The following is a 17,493-nucleotide window of genomic DNA, read 5'->3' as shown; positions in this document are numbered from 1 at the left end:
ACACTGATAAGAAATAACAAATGCTTGAGTCCAAACATGAAATACCATCTCAAGTGCCTTCAATCCCAACCCTGACAGAAATAGAAAACACAAACAGAGAATCCACACATCCCAGGTGTATGTACAGCTTTACTTTGGTCACTAACACATGTACATCATCAAAGCCTGGAACATGAAAGAATTTGATTCCTTTACGATTCTGCCCTGCACTTTAATGCTTCCCTCTGTTCATGCTGCCTGATCACCATCACACACTCAGATCCTGCTCTGAAACAAACCAAAACACCCCCCAAAAGTTACATTAAATAAAGATCCTACTTTTAAAGGTCTACTACTTTACTTCCCTGAGTACAGCTAGACAAAACCAAAAATGCTCACTTAAAGGAAAGTGAAAGGACTGCATAAGAGCCACCATGCTCCTTTAATAAATTAAAAATAAACTCTTAAAGGGTGAAAGACTCAAAATACCTTTCCAGTTTAATAATTTCTCTTCCCACTATGTGTATAAAATTAGGAAATACAGACCAGCACATGCTTTGCCTAGAAAATGAAGTGTCAGGGTCCCTAAGGCAGTGACTCCTGTGGGATCTGCAGCCCCAAGGCCAGAACCTTCTCCAGCTTTAGGGATCATGAACCTGTGTGTGCAGTGACAGAATCCAGCCCTGAAAGAAATCCAGCTTTGAAAATCTAAGCCTAGATTAGAAATACAAACCCACCAGCCAAATTTTAGCTGTTCAAACTGAAAATTAATAAAAACTCTCATGTTTAATTGAATTATTCCCAAATTGGAGGTTGTACTCCAGAGAACACTGAGAATAAGCAGCTGCTAAACAATCAAGTTTATGGAAAATATAAAAAAAATAGTGGACTTCCTATCTTATAACAAAGTTTGCTCCTCAAAGAAAACGCAAAGCTACCTTCAAGTTTTATCACTAAACACAACTGTGTTTCTATTTCAGAAACCAAATAAAGAATCCAGATAAACATTTATCTTGAATTTACAGAATTCTGCTGCATCCTATTAAAGACTACGCTCTAAATAAAACTTCCTGTGGCAAGAACAATTTAAATTATTTTTGAACTTCACACGGAAGTGTTAAGGAAGAAAAAAAGAGTATTTCTCTGTGCTGAGCTAACATCTGGCATAGCAAAAGTGATGGTAAATACAAACAATGTCAGTGAGGGTGCTGGAGAAGTGGCTCTCACTGCTGAAAGCCCCATTTTTCATGATGATTTCCATTTGTACAAAGAGTTCTGTCATTATTCACCAGGATTGTGCAGTTGCACTGATTTTTTTACCCCCAAACCCTTCTGGATGCCATTACCAGTCCAACCTGCTGGAAAACCAATTCCCAAACTTGCTATTTCAGTTCACATGAGCTAGGTTAGGGTAAATCTGATGCTCTGTCACATCTTCTACTGAATGATAGAATGACCAAGTTTTTAATTTTTATTTTCAAAGAATGACCAAGTTTTCCAAAGTGTGAGAAAGGGAAGTTGCAGAGAAAACAAGGAACCCTGGAGTGGGAAGGAGCAGAGATTCCCTGGTTTTGGGCTGGGGGCAGCCATTGTGGGGCTCCCACCAGCACAATGCCAGGGAAAACTAAAAATTCAGAGCTGCTGTGTGGTTTTGTTATTGCCATGTGTTCAACCAGAGACTTCCATGTATTTTACTGGAGAAATTTTCCTTCTTGTCAACAAGAGCCACCTCAAACATTGTGAACACAGAAGATATACTGCAAAGCTCAGAAAGTGGTAAGGTTTAATCAATGGGAAATCCAACATTCAAACACTTTAAATATGGAGGAACAACAGAAACGTAGCAAAAAAAGGTCTGGAATGTCGGAATCCTGCACCTCAAGCTTCCCACGCATAAAGAAAACAGAACAAGTGTTTTGTTTGTTTTTCTATTTTATAAAGAAAACACACAAAAACCCTTTTAGGCCCAAGAGTTCACCTGCATTTCATAATCTTAAAAGTTTACAGTATAGAAGTCACATTAATGATGTACTACCTGTCAGCAGAACCAAAGCCTCTGGAAGTGGCAAATAAACTTCTCCACTGGTGACTGCTTGTGCAGAGCACTGAACAGCTGCACTGAACCCAGCTGGGAAGTTTTCAGCCTTTTCATTCCTCTTTGGAAGCAATGTTTGCATCCACCAGGTTTTTAGAGTGTGTACTATTATTTAGAAGCCTGTTACTATTGTAGATGATTTCATACAGCATTAGAGATGTTTGAAATCTGTTCTTGAATGTTGCATGACCTAGGTAGTATTTCATTGCAGCACCCATAACAATAATACTCAACATACTGCTATTAACCTGTTTGCAGTGTTTTAACATTTTTTTTAACTCTTGTTTATATGTAATAAAATACCAGTAAAGACAAAAAAATTGCCCCTATAATGAGGCACATTTTGGCATCTGTGCTAAATGCTGCTACATGGGCAGGCAAGTGCAAGTCAAAATATGAAAAAGGAGAAAGTCATCATCTAATCACATTCATAACTTTTTCATAGAAAAATATAAATATATTCCCTGAAATGTAGGACAAAGAAGAGCCAGCACCCATCACGAGTTCTAGTGCTATTACCATTAAAAAAAAAAAAAAGAAAACAATAAAAGAAAAAACAAACAAACAAACAAACAAAGAGATGGGCTGGCTATCCTTTAGTTAAGGTTACGTTTCACAGGCGGCCTCCTCAAGGGCTCTGTCGTCGTCGTCGTCGTGGTAGCGCACGGTGCGCCGGCCGCCGCTGCGCGTGCGGATCTTGGAGCGCCGCGGCCGCCGCCGGGCCCGGCCGAACTCCAGCTCCTCCGAGTCCTGCTCCTCCCGGCTGCCTTTCCGCCGCTTCCTGCGCTGCGGCCGCCGCCTGCACGGCCTCAGAGAGTCGTGGCTCAGGCCCTCCTTCCTGCCCGCTCTGCATTTCCTCTTGCGCTTCCTGGTGTCCGTGGCGTCGCTGCAGACGGTGCTGTCGGTCCCAGAGTCCGAGGAGAAACAGGGGAAGGTGGTTTTGGAGCTTCCCGCAGTCCCAGGTGCTTCCACATCCTCAGAGACAGAGCTTCTCTCCTCTCTTCTCTCCTCTCTTTTCCCTCCCATTTCAGATTCTCCTTCCTTGAAGTCATCCACCCGTTTTAATCTCTTGAAAGAAGCTCTAGGTTTTTTATTTGCTGCTACTCTGGTATTTTTAGTTTCAAGTTTAGCCAAGTCAGAATCTACCTCCTCTTCGGAGTTACTCGTACAATGGTTGTGGGCAGAAGCTGCCTGCCTAGAAATTCCCCAGTTTCCCCCATTTTCTACCCTGTGGTTTGTGGAATTCTCCTCTGAGGAGACGTAATCAAAATTATTCAGAGCTGCAGCACAGAGGGGTTTGTGTGGCTGCACGTGGTTATCACTCTGCTTCTGAGTCTCTGTCTCCGAGTCAGTCCTTTCATTCTCAGACTCAATAATATATTTCCTTTTATAAACAGAAGATTCAGAGCAGGAAGCTTTTTTCCTACCACAAACCTGCTCACTCTCATTTTCAGACTTGGAACAAGCCTCCACCTCCGAGCTGTTGAACAGCTTCTTCCTGCAGGCTGAGGACACGCTGCCCTGGGGCTGCCTGCGGTTTTTCCTGGCTGGGTAAACACTTTCTGAGCTGGATAATTCCTCCTTTGCATCACTCATGATCTTGATCTTGCTGGCTGCCAGCGTGGCACACCTGCGGGGGTTCTTCTTCTCCGCCACGCTGCACACCCTGATGTGCTTCTTGTAGTTGATGATGCACGTCCTGTTCCTCAGCACCTTGGCACTCTGGCTGGCCTCCTCTGATGTTTGCTCTACAAAAGGAAGATGGAAAAGTTCTTTTTAGTGTCTTACATTCCTGAAATTATTAGTTTATTACGGCCAAACGCTGCCACTTTGAATGAAATTCACAAATATTGAATTTCAACTGTTAAGTGCAATTTATCTCAATTCTTTACTAAAAATACCAGCAGTATCCCAGGGATACTTTTAACTCTTGAGATTGTCACTTTTAAAACTTTTCATGGTCTCTAAAGAGCTTTCTCTAGCATCACCCTGTTAATTAGTTCATAAATTACAAATTCTCTCACTTACCAAACAAATTCTGTCATATTAGTAACACTTGTATCATTAAAAGCTGTATTTTTCTTACTAGAGATAGATAGAAGGTAGATAAAAGGTCTAGATAATAAAAAGGTAGAAAGAAGACTAGATAAAAGGTCTAAAATGTGTAATTAACATTGCAGCTTTTATTCTAGTAAAAGTTGCAATGTTAATTACACATTTTAGACCTTTTATCCTAAAAAAGAAACTGTAATATTTCATGTGGATGCAAATTTCATGTGGATTTCAAATTTCAATTTTAGATGGTTTCAGGTGGAGAACATTAAAACCCTTCACCTCCTTATGACTTTAACAATCAAATTGCTGCTAACAGTGAATCTTCCATTCACTATCTTTAAAATTAATATAGAATTTCCTAATGCTGCGTTTTAAAACAAATATTCCACGTGTAAATCATATACTATGAAGATTAGTGTTTACCTTCTAAATAAGACAATTCATGCATGTGAAATAATAAAAAAAAGTTCTTGAAGTAAATTTAAAAATATAAACAGAGGGAAAAATTACGAGGCATAAATTGAAATGTCCAGCTTGAGTACCAATATTAACAATTTCTTCACATACAAAATCTGGTCCTTATTTAAATATAGATCCTTTTATGTACTACTCCAGTATATTCCTATTTTTTCAAAGGATAATTAATTTTTTTCTTTGTTACAAGCTTCCAGAAATGATACATGAATATTACTACTTGTAGTAGTTGTGTTGTGTGATTTTATGGCCAAAGCACAACACATTTCTGCTGCACACTGCAAAATGCTGGATGAAAGCTGAATTAATCCACAGACTAAAAAAGAAGAGTTATATTATACTTATATTATACACCGTCCTCCAGTATTATTAAGTAGCTGGAACACAAAGCTAAAGAATAAAGTCCAGCCTTCCTGCAACACAGCCAGAATTTTAAAACTATACTTTGTATACAAGATATTAAATTTGGAACAAATCTATAATAAAATGTATTGAAATTCCCCGCCGAAGATCCAGAAATAAAATCTGCAAAGCTACAAGCAGGTGGCAGAAGGAGAGAGCATTACACCAAGTACCCCCAGAACTGGAGGAGCTTTTAAAAGCCACGAAGATGTGAAAGTTTGGTTCACCAGGATGTCCTGGAGCTCAGGCCAAACTCCAAACCTGGAATATTGGGCAGGAAAATGCAGCCTGAGCTCCAACCAGCTCAGCTGCAGGGGGCACTACAGCCCACAGGATATTGGCACAATTTATGTGAAAATTCTGCTTTCAGTCTTCTCTGATATATAAAATAAAATCCCATGCTAAACACTCCATACCTGTAATATATATTATATATAACATAATATACATTCCAGAACTACATACAGACTGTATGTATGTATATATACACTATATATGTATGTATATAGTGTATATATATACTATTTTACATATCAAAATAGATTTTGTATTATTTATATTATATATATTAAAAATAACTAAAGCAAAGCTTCCACATAAATTGTTTAGCTGGCTAATTGAGCAGTGTGTTATATATACAGTTACAGTTATATATATATATTAAAGACATATTTATTTGAAAAATAGGAACTCTACAAATATGCCCCTATAAATGTATTAAATATAAGATCTTGGGACAAACCAAGTAAATATTTCTTGTGGAAAACTGTCAAGACAGAGTCATCTTAACAGACACAGTAATTAATTAAAAAACCAATAATTTTCTTAAGATTCTTAAAGTATATTGACAGGATTGGAAGGACTGCAACAAACACCAACCTCTGAATAGTCTTTCAAATTCCAAATCAGGACTAACTCCCTGATTATATGAAGGCACAATGTACATGACTTGGTTTAATAAACATCAGCATCATTCTCATAAATTTAAAAACCCATACCAAACCAACTCTATAAATCATGATCAGTCACCACACAAAGGTCTGAGTGACAGATAAAATTAAAGAATAAAACACAAAAATAAAATAATTTCACTTTCTGAAACAGGTGGAATATAAATCTTATTTCGGCCAAGTGCCTGTCTGTGTTAAGGACTCTACACATCATTGACAAAATAAAATCCCAAAGTCAAATCAAATTTCAGGTTCCTGTGCACACCATGGATGTGAAAATAATTTAAACACCTTTCCATCAAATTCATTTTGGAAAAATATCAATAAAGTTACTTCAAACTGAAACTAACAACTGTAAATCTGCTGTAGCAGAGAAAATCTCAACAGGAAATTAGGGCAAGGTAACAGAACTGCAAACCAGAGGGTTTGGTTATCTCAAAACAAGGAGCTGAACAAAGAGAAAGAACACTCTGCTCTCCTGGAGATTTCCTCTGTCCTCTACTCAGTATTAAGTAATAGAGAAATTAACTTTAAAAATGTTACCTTTTCTAACTACTTTTGTTTTTCCTTTCCTCTTCCTCATCTTTGCTTTTGCAGAAGTTTCACAGTAATTGCTGTTATTGGAATCACTCTCCGAGTCCGAATCCGAAGAGCGATGGAAGCCGGAGGCAGCTCCAGATTTGGAACCCCTCACAATCTTAGTGGGCACCAAGCTCTCCCACACAAAACTCTTCTCCTCCTCTCTGGTTTCTGCTTCGGATTCTGCTGTGTCCTCTAAATCACTCAAGACTTTTGCTTTTTTTAAGGGAGGAGACGGCTGCAGCCCAGAGGCTTTCCTGCCATTCCACCTGTCCGGCTCAGAGTCCGCCTCATCCTCAGAGTTGCTCACTGCAGGCTTGTGATGGGCAGGTGTTGACTGCTCAGAAACCTTCTGGCTGCCCCCATCCTCAGAATTATGGCTTTTGGAGTCCTCCTCTGAAAAGTCTAAGGTGGGACTTTTCCCTTTGGGAGACACAGAGCACACAGAGCCCCTGAGCTTGTGCCCGTTGCTCTGCCAGCTCTTCTGCTTGCTCTGCGTGTCGGGCTCGGAATCCGAACTTCCATTCTCAGACTCGCTGACAAATTTCCTTCGTGGAGCAGAACAACCAGGCTGAGGAAGAGTTTTCCTCTTGGTGAGCTGCTCTCCTATGTCTTTGTCACTCTCAGACTTGAGGCCTGCCTCATCCTCTGACCCTTCCAGCAGCATTCTCCTGGCGGCGGCCGAGGCGTTGCGGTGCGGCAGCTTCCTGTTCCTGCAGAGCCCGATGCTCTCTGAGCTCGACACCTCTTCCTCCACATCACTCATCAGCCTCAGCTTGTTGGCAGCCACAGCAGCACTCCTGCGTGGGATCTTCCTGTGCCTGCCCTTGCTGTTGCTGAGGGACTCAGATGTCATTGCTGAAGTATTTTCAGAGTCACTGCCATATAACTTTTTCCTGACTGTTTTCCTTGTGTTCCCATTCTCCTGAAGAACTGCTCCTGTAAAGGAAAGCAGAGGTTAATATCTTAAATATGGAACAGCAGCTTTGAAACCTTGTAAAAACTGGGGCAGGTTCAACCCACAGACATGTATGAAATTTAATCCCTAGTGACAATCAGGTGCTTTTGCTGTCATAAATTTCAGATTCATTCTGGTTTTGTTTTTTCTTAAGATATATTGCAAGTCATTCCCTCTCACCTAGCTTTGGGTTTCTGCCCTTCCCCTAGTCACGAAAAAATCTTTAAAAAAGTTGAATGTAGTATCTGAGAGCTTCAAAATTAGCACCAGTGTAGCCATGATATTTTCTGAAAAATCCTTTCCTTAGGATTTTTTCTCCTGAGAAGCTGGGAGGCCTCAGGAACAAAATGGAAACAATGATTATCTGCTGCTGTGGAATGCAACAGGTGCATCTGGGATTGGTCTCATGTGGCTGTTTCTAATTAATGGCCAATCACAGTCCAGCTGTCAGACTCCCTGCCTTTGTTATTCATTCTTTCTTTTTCTATTCTTAGCTAGCCTTCTGATTAAATCCTTTCTTCTATTCTTTTGGTATAGTTTTAATATAATATATCATAATAAAATAATAAATCAGCCTTCTGAAACATGGAGTCACATCCTCGTCTCTTCCCTCATCCTCAGACCCCTGTGAACATGGTCACACACCAGTAAAAAAAAAAAGAGTATCTTACACATGCAATGATTTAAAAAAATACTAACTCCACTCATTTTTTTTATAAATATAAATAGATAAACATAAAACATTGGATTTTTCTTGCTGTTCACAAGGCACTCCTGGCCCCTCACCTGTCTGTTTCCTCTGAGCAGCTCGGTTCCGGGTCAGCCTGCGGCTGCTGTTCCTCCTGCACACCCCGTTGGGCAGGGGAGAGGGGGACACAGGAGCCCCAGCACAGCCTTTGCTGCCTTCTGAGCTGCTTGAGGAGGATGAAGATGAAGAGGAAGAAGATGAAGAAACCCCAGAACCTTCTATTTCACTCTCTGTTAAAAAAAAAGCAATTGGCAGTTAGAATTCTAAACAGTTAAGAGTTACATTTTGCTGATCCTGGAATCTTCAGAATTTTCTCACATTATCTTAAAATGCATTCTCATGCCTGAATATCAAACCGATATCTCAACAAAATCCATATTCATACCGTGTTCAGTGGCAGGAAGCTTCTTATTTAACCTGTATTAAAACTTCAATTAAAATAAAACAGCTCTTTTCTAACACCAGATTTAAGTGAAAACATGTTTATAAAAAACCCCAAAGCATAGAACATTTTCTAACAGATTTTACCAGAACTTGCATTCTTATTCTTTGAAATAAGCTGAATTTTTTCAAGGTGAGGTGTAGGGGAAAAGGGAAAGCTTTAAAGTGTCAGGGAATTTCTGTCATTGGCTAATTGTGGATAAGAAGTTTTGTATAACATATATATACATATTTGGGCATACAACCTGTATTTGATATAGAATCAATTATCAAATACTCTATAAGAAGTTTTATATAATATAAATATACATATTTGGGCATACAACCTGTATTTGATATAGAATCAATTATCAAATACTCTATAAGAAGTTTTACATAACATATAAAAATATATATATATTGGTATGTATATATATATATATATATAATATATATACATATATGGGCATACAACCTGTATTTGATATAGTGTCAATTATCAAATTCTCTATAAAAGTTTTATACAACATATATAAAATATATATAGGTGTATATATATATATTTTATATATATATACATATATGGGCATACCTTTGTTTTATATAGAATCAATTATCAAATAGTCTGTAAGAAGTTTTACATAAAACATATAAAATATATATATTGGTATGTATATATATATACATATATGGGCACACCTATATTTTATATAGAATCAATTACAAATATTCTGTAAGAAGTTTTATATAACATATATATACATACATATACGGGCATACAACCTGTATTTTATATAGTAGCAATCATCAAATACTCTGTAAGAAGTTTTATATAATATAAATATATACATATATGGGCAAGCCTATATTTTATATAGAATCAATTATCAAATACTGAATAAGAGGTTTTATATAATACATATATATATATACACACATATATGGGCATACCTATATTTTATATAGTATCAATTATCAAATACTCTATAAGAAGTTTTATGTAATATAAATATACATATATGGGCATACAACCTGTATTTGATATAGCAGCAATCATCAAACACTCTATGCTCTTCTGTTGACACATTTCTTCATTAATAAATTTACTACATACTATTTCAAATAGTATATATAGTAAATAGTAAATATACTATATCAAAGCAAAAAGATTATATATAGTACACAAATCTTTTTATAGCATTCACTGTAAATAATCTAAGTGTCCAAAATCCTGTAAAACACAAAACAGTGCATCACACAAAAACCCTAAACCCTGTGGAAAAAAATTCCACGTTAAAAACAACTGAGAATGCAAATTGCAGCAATTGTAAATCCCGACCTGATGACAAAGCAGAACAGTTGGCCAGTGGTGTGGATCTGGCCTTGCCATTCCTCTCAAAGGACACCAGGCAGGCAGAGTCTGAGGATTCTCCTGAGGAGCTGTGCTGGTAGGAGCCAGGGTTGGGTTTATGGCTTGTGACACAGGCAGCTCTGCTTGAGGTAGGCTGAGCAAAAGCATCTTCCTGCTCAGATTCAAGTTTGGCCTGAGACTTGAGTGGCTTCTGCTTCAGATTTCTACAGAGTGAAAGTAGGAGAGAGAAGACAACAACATTTAATTCACTTTTTTATTTCTAGGAGGGTTTTTTATGAGCTAATGTGGTGTGGGACAGTTTTAACTCTGGCAAGGATAAACATAAACATTTACTAAACATTAAAAACATTTACTTTGATTAAACAGTCTGCACTCCTAGGCAGTCATACAAGAGGAGACAATCTCTGTCTGCCCTGAGAAACAGAATTTAATGGTGGATGTCCCCCAGACAATTCATGTTCTCTCATTTCCACTGCAGCAGCCTCAATTCCTGCTGGACTCCCAGCCCCTGGTTACGTGCACATGAGCCTCCAACTAAATGCTATACAGGCAAATTATTATTATTATTATTATTATTATTATTATTATTATTATTATTATTCCAAATAAACCAAGTTCCCAACACACACAGAAGGTGGAACCTTACAGTTCACTATTTAAAATAAAGAAAATTTCACTAAACTGATCCTTCCTTACCTCCACATGCCTGAGTGCTGCCTGCCATCCTGCTCAGTTCATTATTTTCACCTACAGAACTGGTTTTTTTGTCATTTTTTTCCTTACACTGCAGGTTTTCAGACATCATCCAGGTGCACAAGGTAATTTCTGTTATCCCAAACCTCACTTCTGCTGTGCCCCACTGAACAGTCATACACAATTTTCCAGATTTGAGCACAAATGAGATTCTAAAGACAATTTCTGCCTATCCTGGTGGGTGGTTATTTTAAAATATAAAAGTAATCCCATGAAATTAGGTTTGGGGTATTTTAAATTAGGTTTGTTTTTTTTTTTTTAAATTACAACATTTATTCCTGCCCTTTCCCTGCCAGAGAAAGAAGACTGGACAGCAGCAGAAGGGAGAAGTTCAGTGTCAGTAATTTACCACATTTAGCTTTTGTATTTTGTCTCACATGCAAATTAAGAACAGGAGTTAATCATGTCAAACAGCAATTGTGTCAAAAGCTTGGTGGCCTTCAAGAGAAAAGGCAAATCTGGCTCCCAACTGAATGCTACAGCAAGTGACAATTTCTAGAAATTCCACAGGACTGACTTCATTCTGTATGTAACAAAATATGTCATTTATGCAGATTTTCATGTGTGTAATATATCCAGCAAGTAATCTTTGTTTCACTCCTCATTATTTTACTTAAATATTAATTTTCTGATTCAAATAGTAAAGAAAAACTCAACCTTTTCTACCCTTCTGTCTCCAGGTATTTCTCAGTTTTATACTCTAAAAAGTCCCTGTTTTTTTAACATATTTTTCCTACTGCATGAAAATTATAAAAGTCCCACTGGGGTTATAAATCATTTAAAAAATCAGTTGTTCTCCTCTTCACAGACTAAATGTGAGAGTCAATATGAGAATCAGTCAGCTGAGAGATCTTTATACCTTTATGATTTGATTACCTGAGCATTTTGGTGGGCTGCTGCACGGAGCTTTGATTATTGAATCTTCTGCTGCACCTCTGGTTTCTCCTTAGCTTCTCATTCTGTTTCTGCCCATTTTTGAAATCTGAAACAATTCTTCGGATTTTCTCTTCAAACAGCGCTGACAATCTCAAGGTCATACTGTAAATCTGGGTAAGGAAGTGCTTTCTATTAAAAACAGACCCTTGGATCCAAGATTAATATTTGTAATATTAAAAACTGCATAAAAAAGCAATAGGAAAAGCACAAGCAGTTGTGTGTAACACCAAATAAACAGAAAATTAATATATTAAATATTTTTGTCCTATTTCTCTCCATTATCTACCAAACCAACACCTTTATCAAAAGTACTGATTAACAAATTGCAAAATAAGATTTATTTCATTCACAAACCCCCAGACAGTAACAGCTACCTTTGACTTTTTGTTTGGAGTATAAGATTTTGCATTACTGAATATCAGTCTGATATCTTTGCACAGTTCCATTGGAGTGTCATAATTCCCAGCTTCCAGGGTTTCCTTCACTGTACCAAAATCCATTGGAGTGTCTATAATATGTCTGTAATCCTATAAAAAATATGAAAAAAAAAATCTGTGAAAGTATAAAGGAAAAAAAATCTTTTGAATTTTATTTGGCATTTTGGAGTAGCTAAAATTACACAAATTATCTCAGCAGCAGTGAAAAGAGAAGCACCACAGCAGAAAGAAACACTTTTGCTGAGACAGTTTGATTTAAAATTTCCTTTTCATTATCCCATGAATTTTACTGTGAGAAACAACAGATCTATTATAAAAAACAGCAAAAAAAAATCCTCAAAACACAACAACCACACAAAAAAATTTAAATCAAAACACATCAAAACACCTCAATCTCTTTCTCTCCCATTCTTGTTCCTTTAGAGAACCTCAAGATGTTTTTAAACCCTGAAGTGAGACTCAAACTCAAAATATGGAGTCACCAGGAGAAGTTTTATGTTGTAAAGAAGTTTTTTTTCCCTTTAGATTAAATTTGTTGGGTTTTTAGAGGAGAAAAGAGACTGAGGGGGTAGTAAGATTACCATGAACAGCTAAAAAAGAGGGGAAAAAAATCAAATTCATAGCTCAGGCTCAGTAAACAGATTTTAGACCTTCAAGATACTCATTTTAATTAAGAAAACACCGATTTTTCTAAAATAATCCCCTTACAAGGCACAGCAAAAAAGAAGAATCTATTAAGGCTATCAAGTACAACTTACAGGATATTGATCCAAATCAACTGGCTGCCTGAAAGGTTCAGAATCCTCACATTGGAAAATTAAATTCACCAGTTCCATGCACTGCTTCTTCCAGCAGTTTTCATCATAGCCACTTTTCAGGTTTTTCCCTTTTTTTAAACCCCGCCCCTTGAGGGAAAAAAAAAAGTTAGGGAAAATATTATTGGAATACAGCAAGAAAAAATTCAACCTGATTTGGGTTATAAGGTAAAGATTGGCCAACTCACTTTTCTTCTTCTGTATGATGTTCTTGGAACACATTTTTCATCATCCTGCACAAAATAAAATCAATTATCTTCAAAGTGATGTAGGAAAAAAATGTGATGGAGCTAAAAGTGTCATTAGATTTGAAACTGTGGTAAAATTAAATTTTCTTCTTAATTCTTAAGAATTTTCTTAATAAAGTCAGTAAGATAAAAGATGAGGATGAAAAATACAACACAGCATCTGGGAGATTTGGAAAGCAATATCCTAGATAATAACAAAAGGTGGAGTCTGGAATCTTCAGTGGTTTGAGAAAAGGAAAAACCTCCATCAGAAACTGCAATTAGGTTTGAATTCAGTCACTAAATATTACCAGCAATGCAATTCACTAATAAATGACATAAAATAATAATATATATTATATATATAATATAATATATGACATATAGTGACATAAAACAGTCATAAAAATTCCTAATGTAGCCCATGTTTGTATTAGCTATGTAAGTAACTCAGCAATTTTACCAACAATATTTGAAGGTTGTTGGTATTTTCTTACTGGAAATTACTGAATTTTCCACAAAAAAAACCCCCACAACTTACCAGATCAGCATCATGACAATCTTGCTCATCATCTGTTGTGCTACATAATTCAAAAATATTTGTACAGTCCTGGTCACTGCAATGCAATTAAATCTCTGTTATTGGAATAGCAAAAGCAGAGCTGTTGTTGTTTTCTAAATTAAACTCAGCCACAACCAAGTGCTCCATATTAAAGGGAAGACAATAACTGAGCATTAAATGGAATATAAAAATCAGGATTAGGGATTTGAAAGGGACCTGCCCAGCTGCAGGAAGGCTGCCCAAACTTATTTCTAAATAAACCTCTCAGTTTATTTTAACCTTTTAATTAAGTCAGACAAGCTCCAACAGGAACTTGTACACAGGACAGCACAGAAGTCACATTTTACAGGCTGAGCTATTTAACATACTCAATCTCAAGTGACATTTTGGGTCTGTAACACCAGGAAAAAAGGTAAAATGCCTCTAAGCTAAAGATGTCAGTATTTAAGGTAACACTCAGAATTAGAAACCTGTCCTTCCTTTAAAGCAGGGCTCACCACAAAGGGATCCTGAGCTGTTTTTACTCTCCACTGTTGAAAAGTACCAGGATTCAAGCATTATTCAGATTAAAATGCCACTTACTTGATAAACTTCAGGAGCTGGGTGGTGATTTTTTTTGCAGCTCTGGCAATAGCACTCCCAGGCTCATTGAAGGTTCTGGCATTGCTTTCAATGTATCTGACTTCCCAAACCAATGCTGAAATTCTCCTTCAAATTAGAAAATATTGCACCTTTAATACTACAGAAAAGCTTAAAACCAGCAAAAATTGTATCTCTGTAATTCTCTCTTCATATGAGAATTAGATGTCCTCTGTTTTATGGCCCTTTAGGGCAGTCGCAAACTTCTCCTTCACATGGAAAACTCAAGGAAGCAGAACCAGCAATGCACATCTTCCATCACTCATTTCCCAACTCATTATTAATAATTCATCCTTAGGCAGTTTGGGACATAAATTCAGTTAATTCAGCTGGCCAAGTAAGCACCAGCATTTGTTATCCCTAAATCCCAAAATATCACTGAAATCATCCCAAGGACTGTAGATTTCCTGGATTCTTTAAAAACACAACCATTTTTAAAAATATTACATTTAACTTATTCAAAAGGAAGGGGAAGAATATAATTTAATCACTACTCTAAATGATCACATTTCTTCTGGAAATATCAGAAGCTGCTTGTTACAAAGCCCTGAGAAATGGAACACAAGTTGAGACATCTGAGGAACTTTTAATGTATAAATGCAAAGCACAAGCAATTAAAAAGGAGTGACAAGAGCTTTGTCCAATTACATTTTTAAGATACATGATGGTTCTTTCTGTTTTCCCTTAAAGACCTTGCTTTGAGGCCAACTGACCACTGAAAACAGTGCCCCCTGTAAAATCTTAAAAATAAGATTTGGGAAACTGCTACAAATTGAAATTATAACTTGATAGAAATGAGCTTCCACAAGCCTGTAATTTCATTTTTACAACTCATTTTCCCCATTCCTTATACCTGTGAAGCAGAGATACCCCAAGTCTGCAGTTCTTCACCTACAGAATTTACAATTATTTCCCAAAATATTTTTTCTATCTTCTACAGGAGGAAAATCACTATTAATGCCTCTTCACTGTATTTACAGACACTCAGACTTCACTGAATTTACAGACATTCAGACACACTGAATACAGGTCCAGATGAAGAATATACTTAAATTTATTTTCAAGCTATGGCTGACCAGCACATCCATCAAACCAGAGCTCTGTCATCATTACAGAGGAGACAGAGGGAAGACTTTTAAGTTTTTATCATTTAAAATGTTGCTGTTTATATTTAACATTTCACCTCTTGTGTTTAAGCTCATTTGTGAAAATAGCAACAGCTTAACCCTCGTCACGCTCAACGTAACTCAAGGACAGCACTTCAAAATCTTTTATTTAAATTTAAATAAATTTAAAGTAACTGCAGGGAGTTTTTCCCATTGGGTGGTTTGAAGTGGTGGATTGCTCAGGCAGGGCTGTCAGGGTGCTGCATTCAGCACTCACCTGTAGAAGCGGTTGGCCAGGCGGGTGCGGATGGTGGTCAGGTCCGTGGGGTACGCAACCACCGTGCAGTACTTGGGGTACGTGCACAGGTCCACAGGGCCAGCAAAGGCTGCTGAGATGTCTGGTGAAAAACAGCAACAACAGCAACATTTTACTGTTGGACATCATTTCTGGCCTTCCAGGGCCTGAAGGAGCTGATAGGAAAGAGACAATTGCCAGGGGATGGAGGGACAGCACAGGGAATGGCTTCAAACTGACAGAGAGCAGGGATGGATGGGATATTGGGAATTAGGAATTGTTCCTGGGAGGGTGGGCAGGGGCTGGGATGGAATTCCATCCCTGGATCCCTGGCAGTGCCCAAGGCCAGGTTGGACACTGGGACTTGGAGCAGCCTGGGACAGTGGGAGGTGTCCCTGCCGTGGCTGGGGTGGCACTGGATGGGTTTTAAGATTCTTTCCAACCCAATCCATTCCATGATTCTACAACTCTCCTGGCCTTGGCTTCTCTTTTTAGTGCAGGAAGAGGTGCAATTTCTCTTTTTTGTGTTTTCCCTTTTTCTTCCTTCTCCTTTTGATTACCTCCCTAAACCTTTGTGAGGGAAAGCCTTGGTAACATTTTCATTTCATTCCCTCGTGGCACAAAACACTGCCAAAGTTATAAAGCACTATGAGGGCACTTTTGGATTCAGCAAAGTCCATGATCCTCTTCCTGATGATTCTTAGGATCATCCTTGATTTCTGCAATATGCCAGCACTCCACATCTCCCATTTCTGATGTAATTTCTGAGAATAATGACCTAGAAAACTGTTTCATATCAAGATGTGGCTTCAGATTTGGAGCTGAATAAGCATATTGAAAAGAAGAAAAATAAAAAGAAAAATCAAAGAGAGATTAATATTCCTGCCCATGGCAGGAACTGGGCTGGTTTTCAGTTCCTCCCAACCCAAGCCATTCTGGGATTGCATCTCAAAGCCTGCAGGTCCATGACAAATGAGATGGATGTTATAAAATCAATAGTATACAAAATCATAAAGATCTCAGTACAAACACCAAGAGCTGCACAGAAGAACATTTTCTCATTAAAGTACTTTATGACAGGGAATTTTTAAAGGATGCCATGGATATTCCAGGCTGTCTATAAATGTACCATGAGGAGAAAAGCACCTGAAGCTCAGCTCACACTCACCAAGGGTCATGAGCTGATCAATGCCGCGGATAATCCGCTCACAGGCCTCGTCCCGGGACTTCATCCCCCACTCCCCCTCCTGGGGCTTGTACAGGAGCTTCTCCACCTCCTCCAGGGTCACTGAGACACTTGCTCCCAATTCCTCAGGCTGATCAACTGCAGACAGCAAATGGGGAGGAGTGAGAACAAGATAAATTGTTGTGCACTCAAGAGTTATTAAGTTACCATGTGCTTATAACTGACAAAAAATTCTTGCCTTGAAATAGAGTTTAATGCTAAGGCTGAGGGGAAAAAATTATACAAAATGGATACAAACAGTAAAATGTTTAAAATACAGTTTTTCTGCAGTTTTGAATTAAGTTTATTACCTTTCTGACAGTTTATTCAGTAACTACTCCCTCAGTATCTCCCAAACTTTCCTCCCCACTCCCAGCTGGTACTGACAAGTACTGGAAAAGTGAAATATTAAGACAAACCACAAATTCCACTCTTTTATTTACAGATAATCTGGATTTGACCAGCA

The 17,493-nt window shown here is 37.8% G+C and overlaps 1 protein-coding gene across 1 annotated transcript in view; it reads right to left on the bottom strand.

Moving 5' to 3' along the window:
* Positions 1 to 128: 128 nt before the first annotated feature.
* Positions 129 to 17,493, bottom strand: part of BRWD1 (bromodomain and WD repeat domain containing 1) — a 50,254-nt gene continuing 32,889 nt past the window's right edge. The window contains exons 30-41 of the mRNA XM_054290024.1: positions 16,971 to 17,126; positions 15,785 to 15,905; positions 14,345 to 14,470; positions 13,742 to 13,817; positions 13,162 to 13,206; positions 12,917 to 13,063; positions 12,096 to 12,248; positions 11,662 to 11,831; positions 10,000 to 10,235; positions 8,279 to 8,470; positions 6,499 to 7,473; positions 129 to 3,822 (exon numbers count right to left, since the gene is read on the bottom strand). Of these exons, the coding sequence (XP_054145999.1) occupies positions 2,681 to 3,822; positions 6,499 to 7,473; positions 8,279 to 8,470; positions 10,000 to 10,235; positions 11,662 to 11,831; positions 12,096 to 12,248; positions 12,917 to 13,063; positions 13,162 to 13,206; positions 13,742 to 13,817; positions 14,345 to 14,470; positions 15,785 to 15,905; positions 16,971 to 17,126 (3,539 nt within the window). The 3' untranslated portion in view covers positions 129 to 2,680. The remainder of the gene's footprint in view (positions 3,823 to 6,498; positions 7,474 to 8,278; positions 8,471 to 9,999; positions 10,236 to 11,661; positions 11,832 to 12,095; positions 12,249 to 12,916; positions 13,064 to 13,161; positions 13,207 to 13,741; positions 13,818 to 14,344; positions 14,471 to 15,784; positions 15,906 to 16,970; positions 17,127 to 17,493) is intronic.

The sequence above is a fragment of the Melozone crissalis genome, unplaced genomic scaffold, assembly GCF_028551555.1.
Source record: "Melozone crissalis strain CALT ecotype California unplaced genomic scaffold, PUWL_Pcris_2 ptg000075l_1, whole genome shotgun sequence".
NCBI classification, from domain to species: domain Eukaryota; kingdom Metazoa; phylum Chordata; class Aves; order Passeriformes; family Passerellidae; genus Melozone; species Melozone crissalis.
This window is presented reverse-complemented; position numbering and strand designations above follow the sequence as displayed.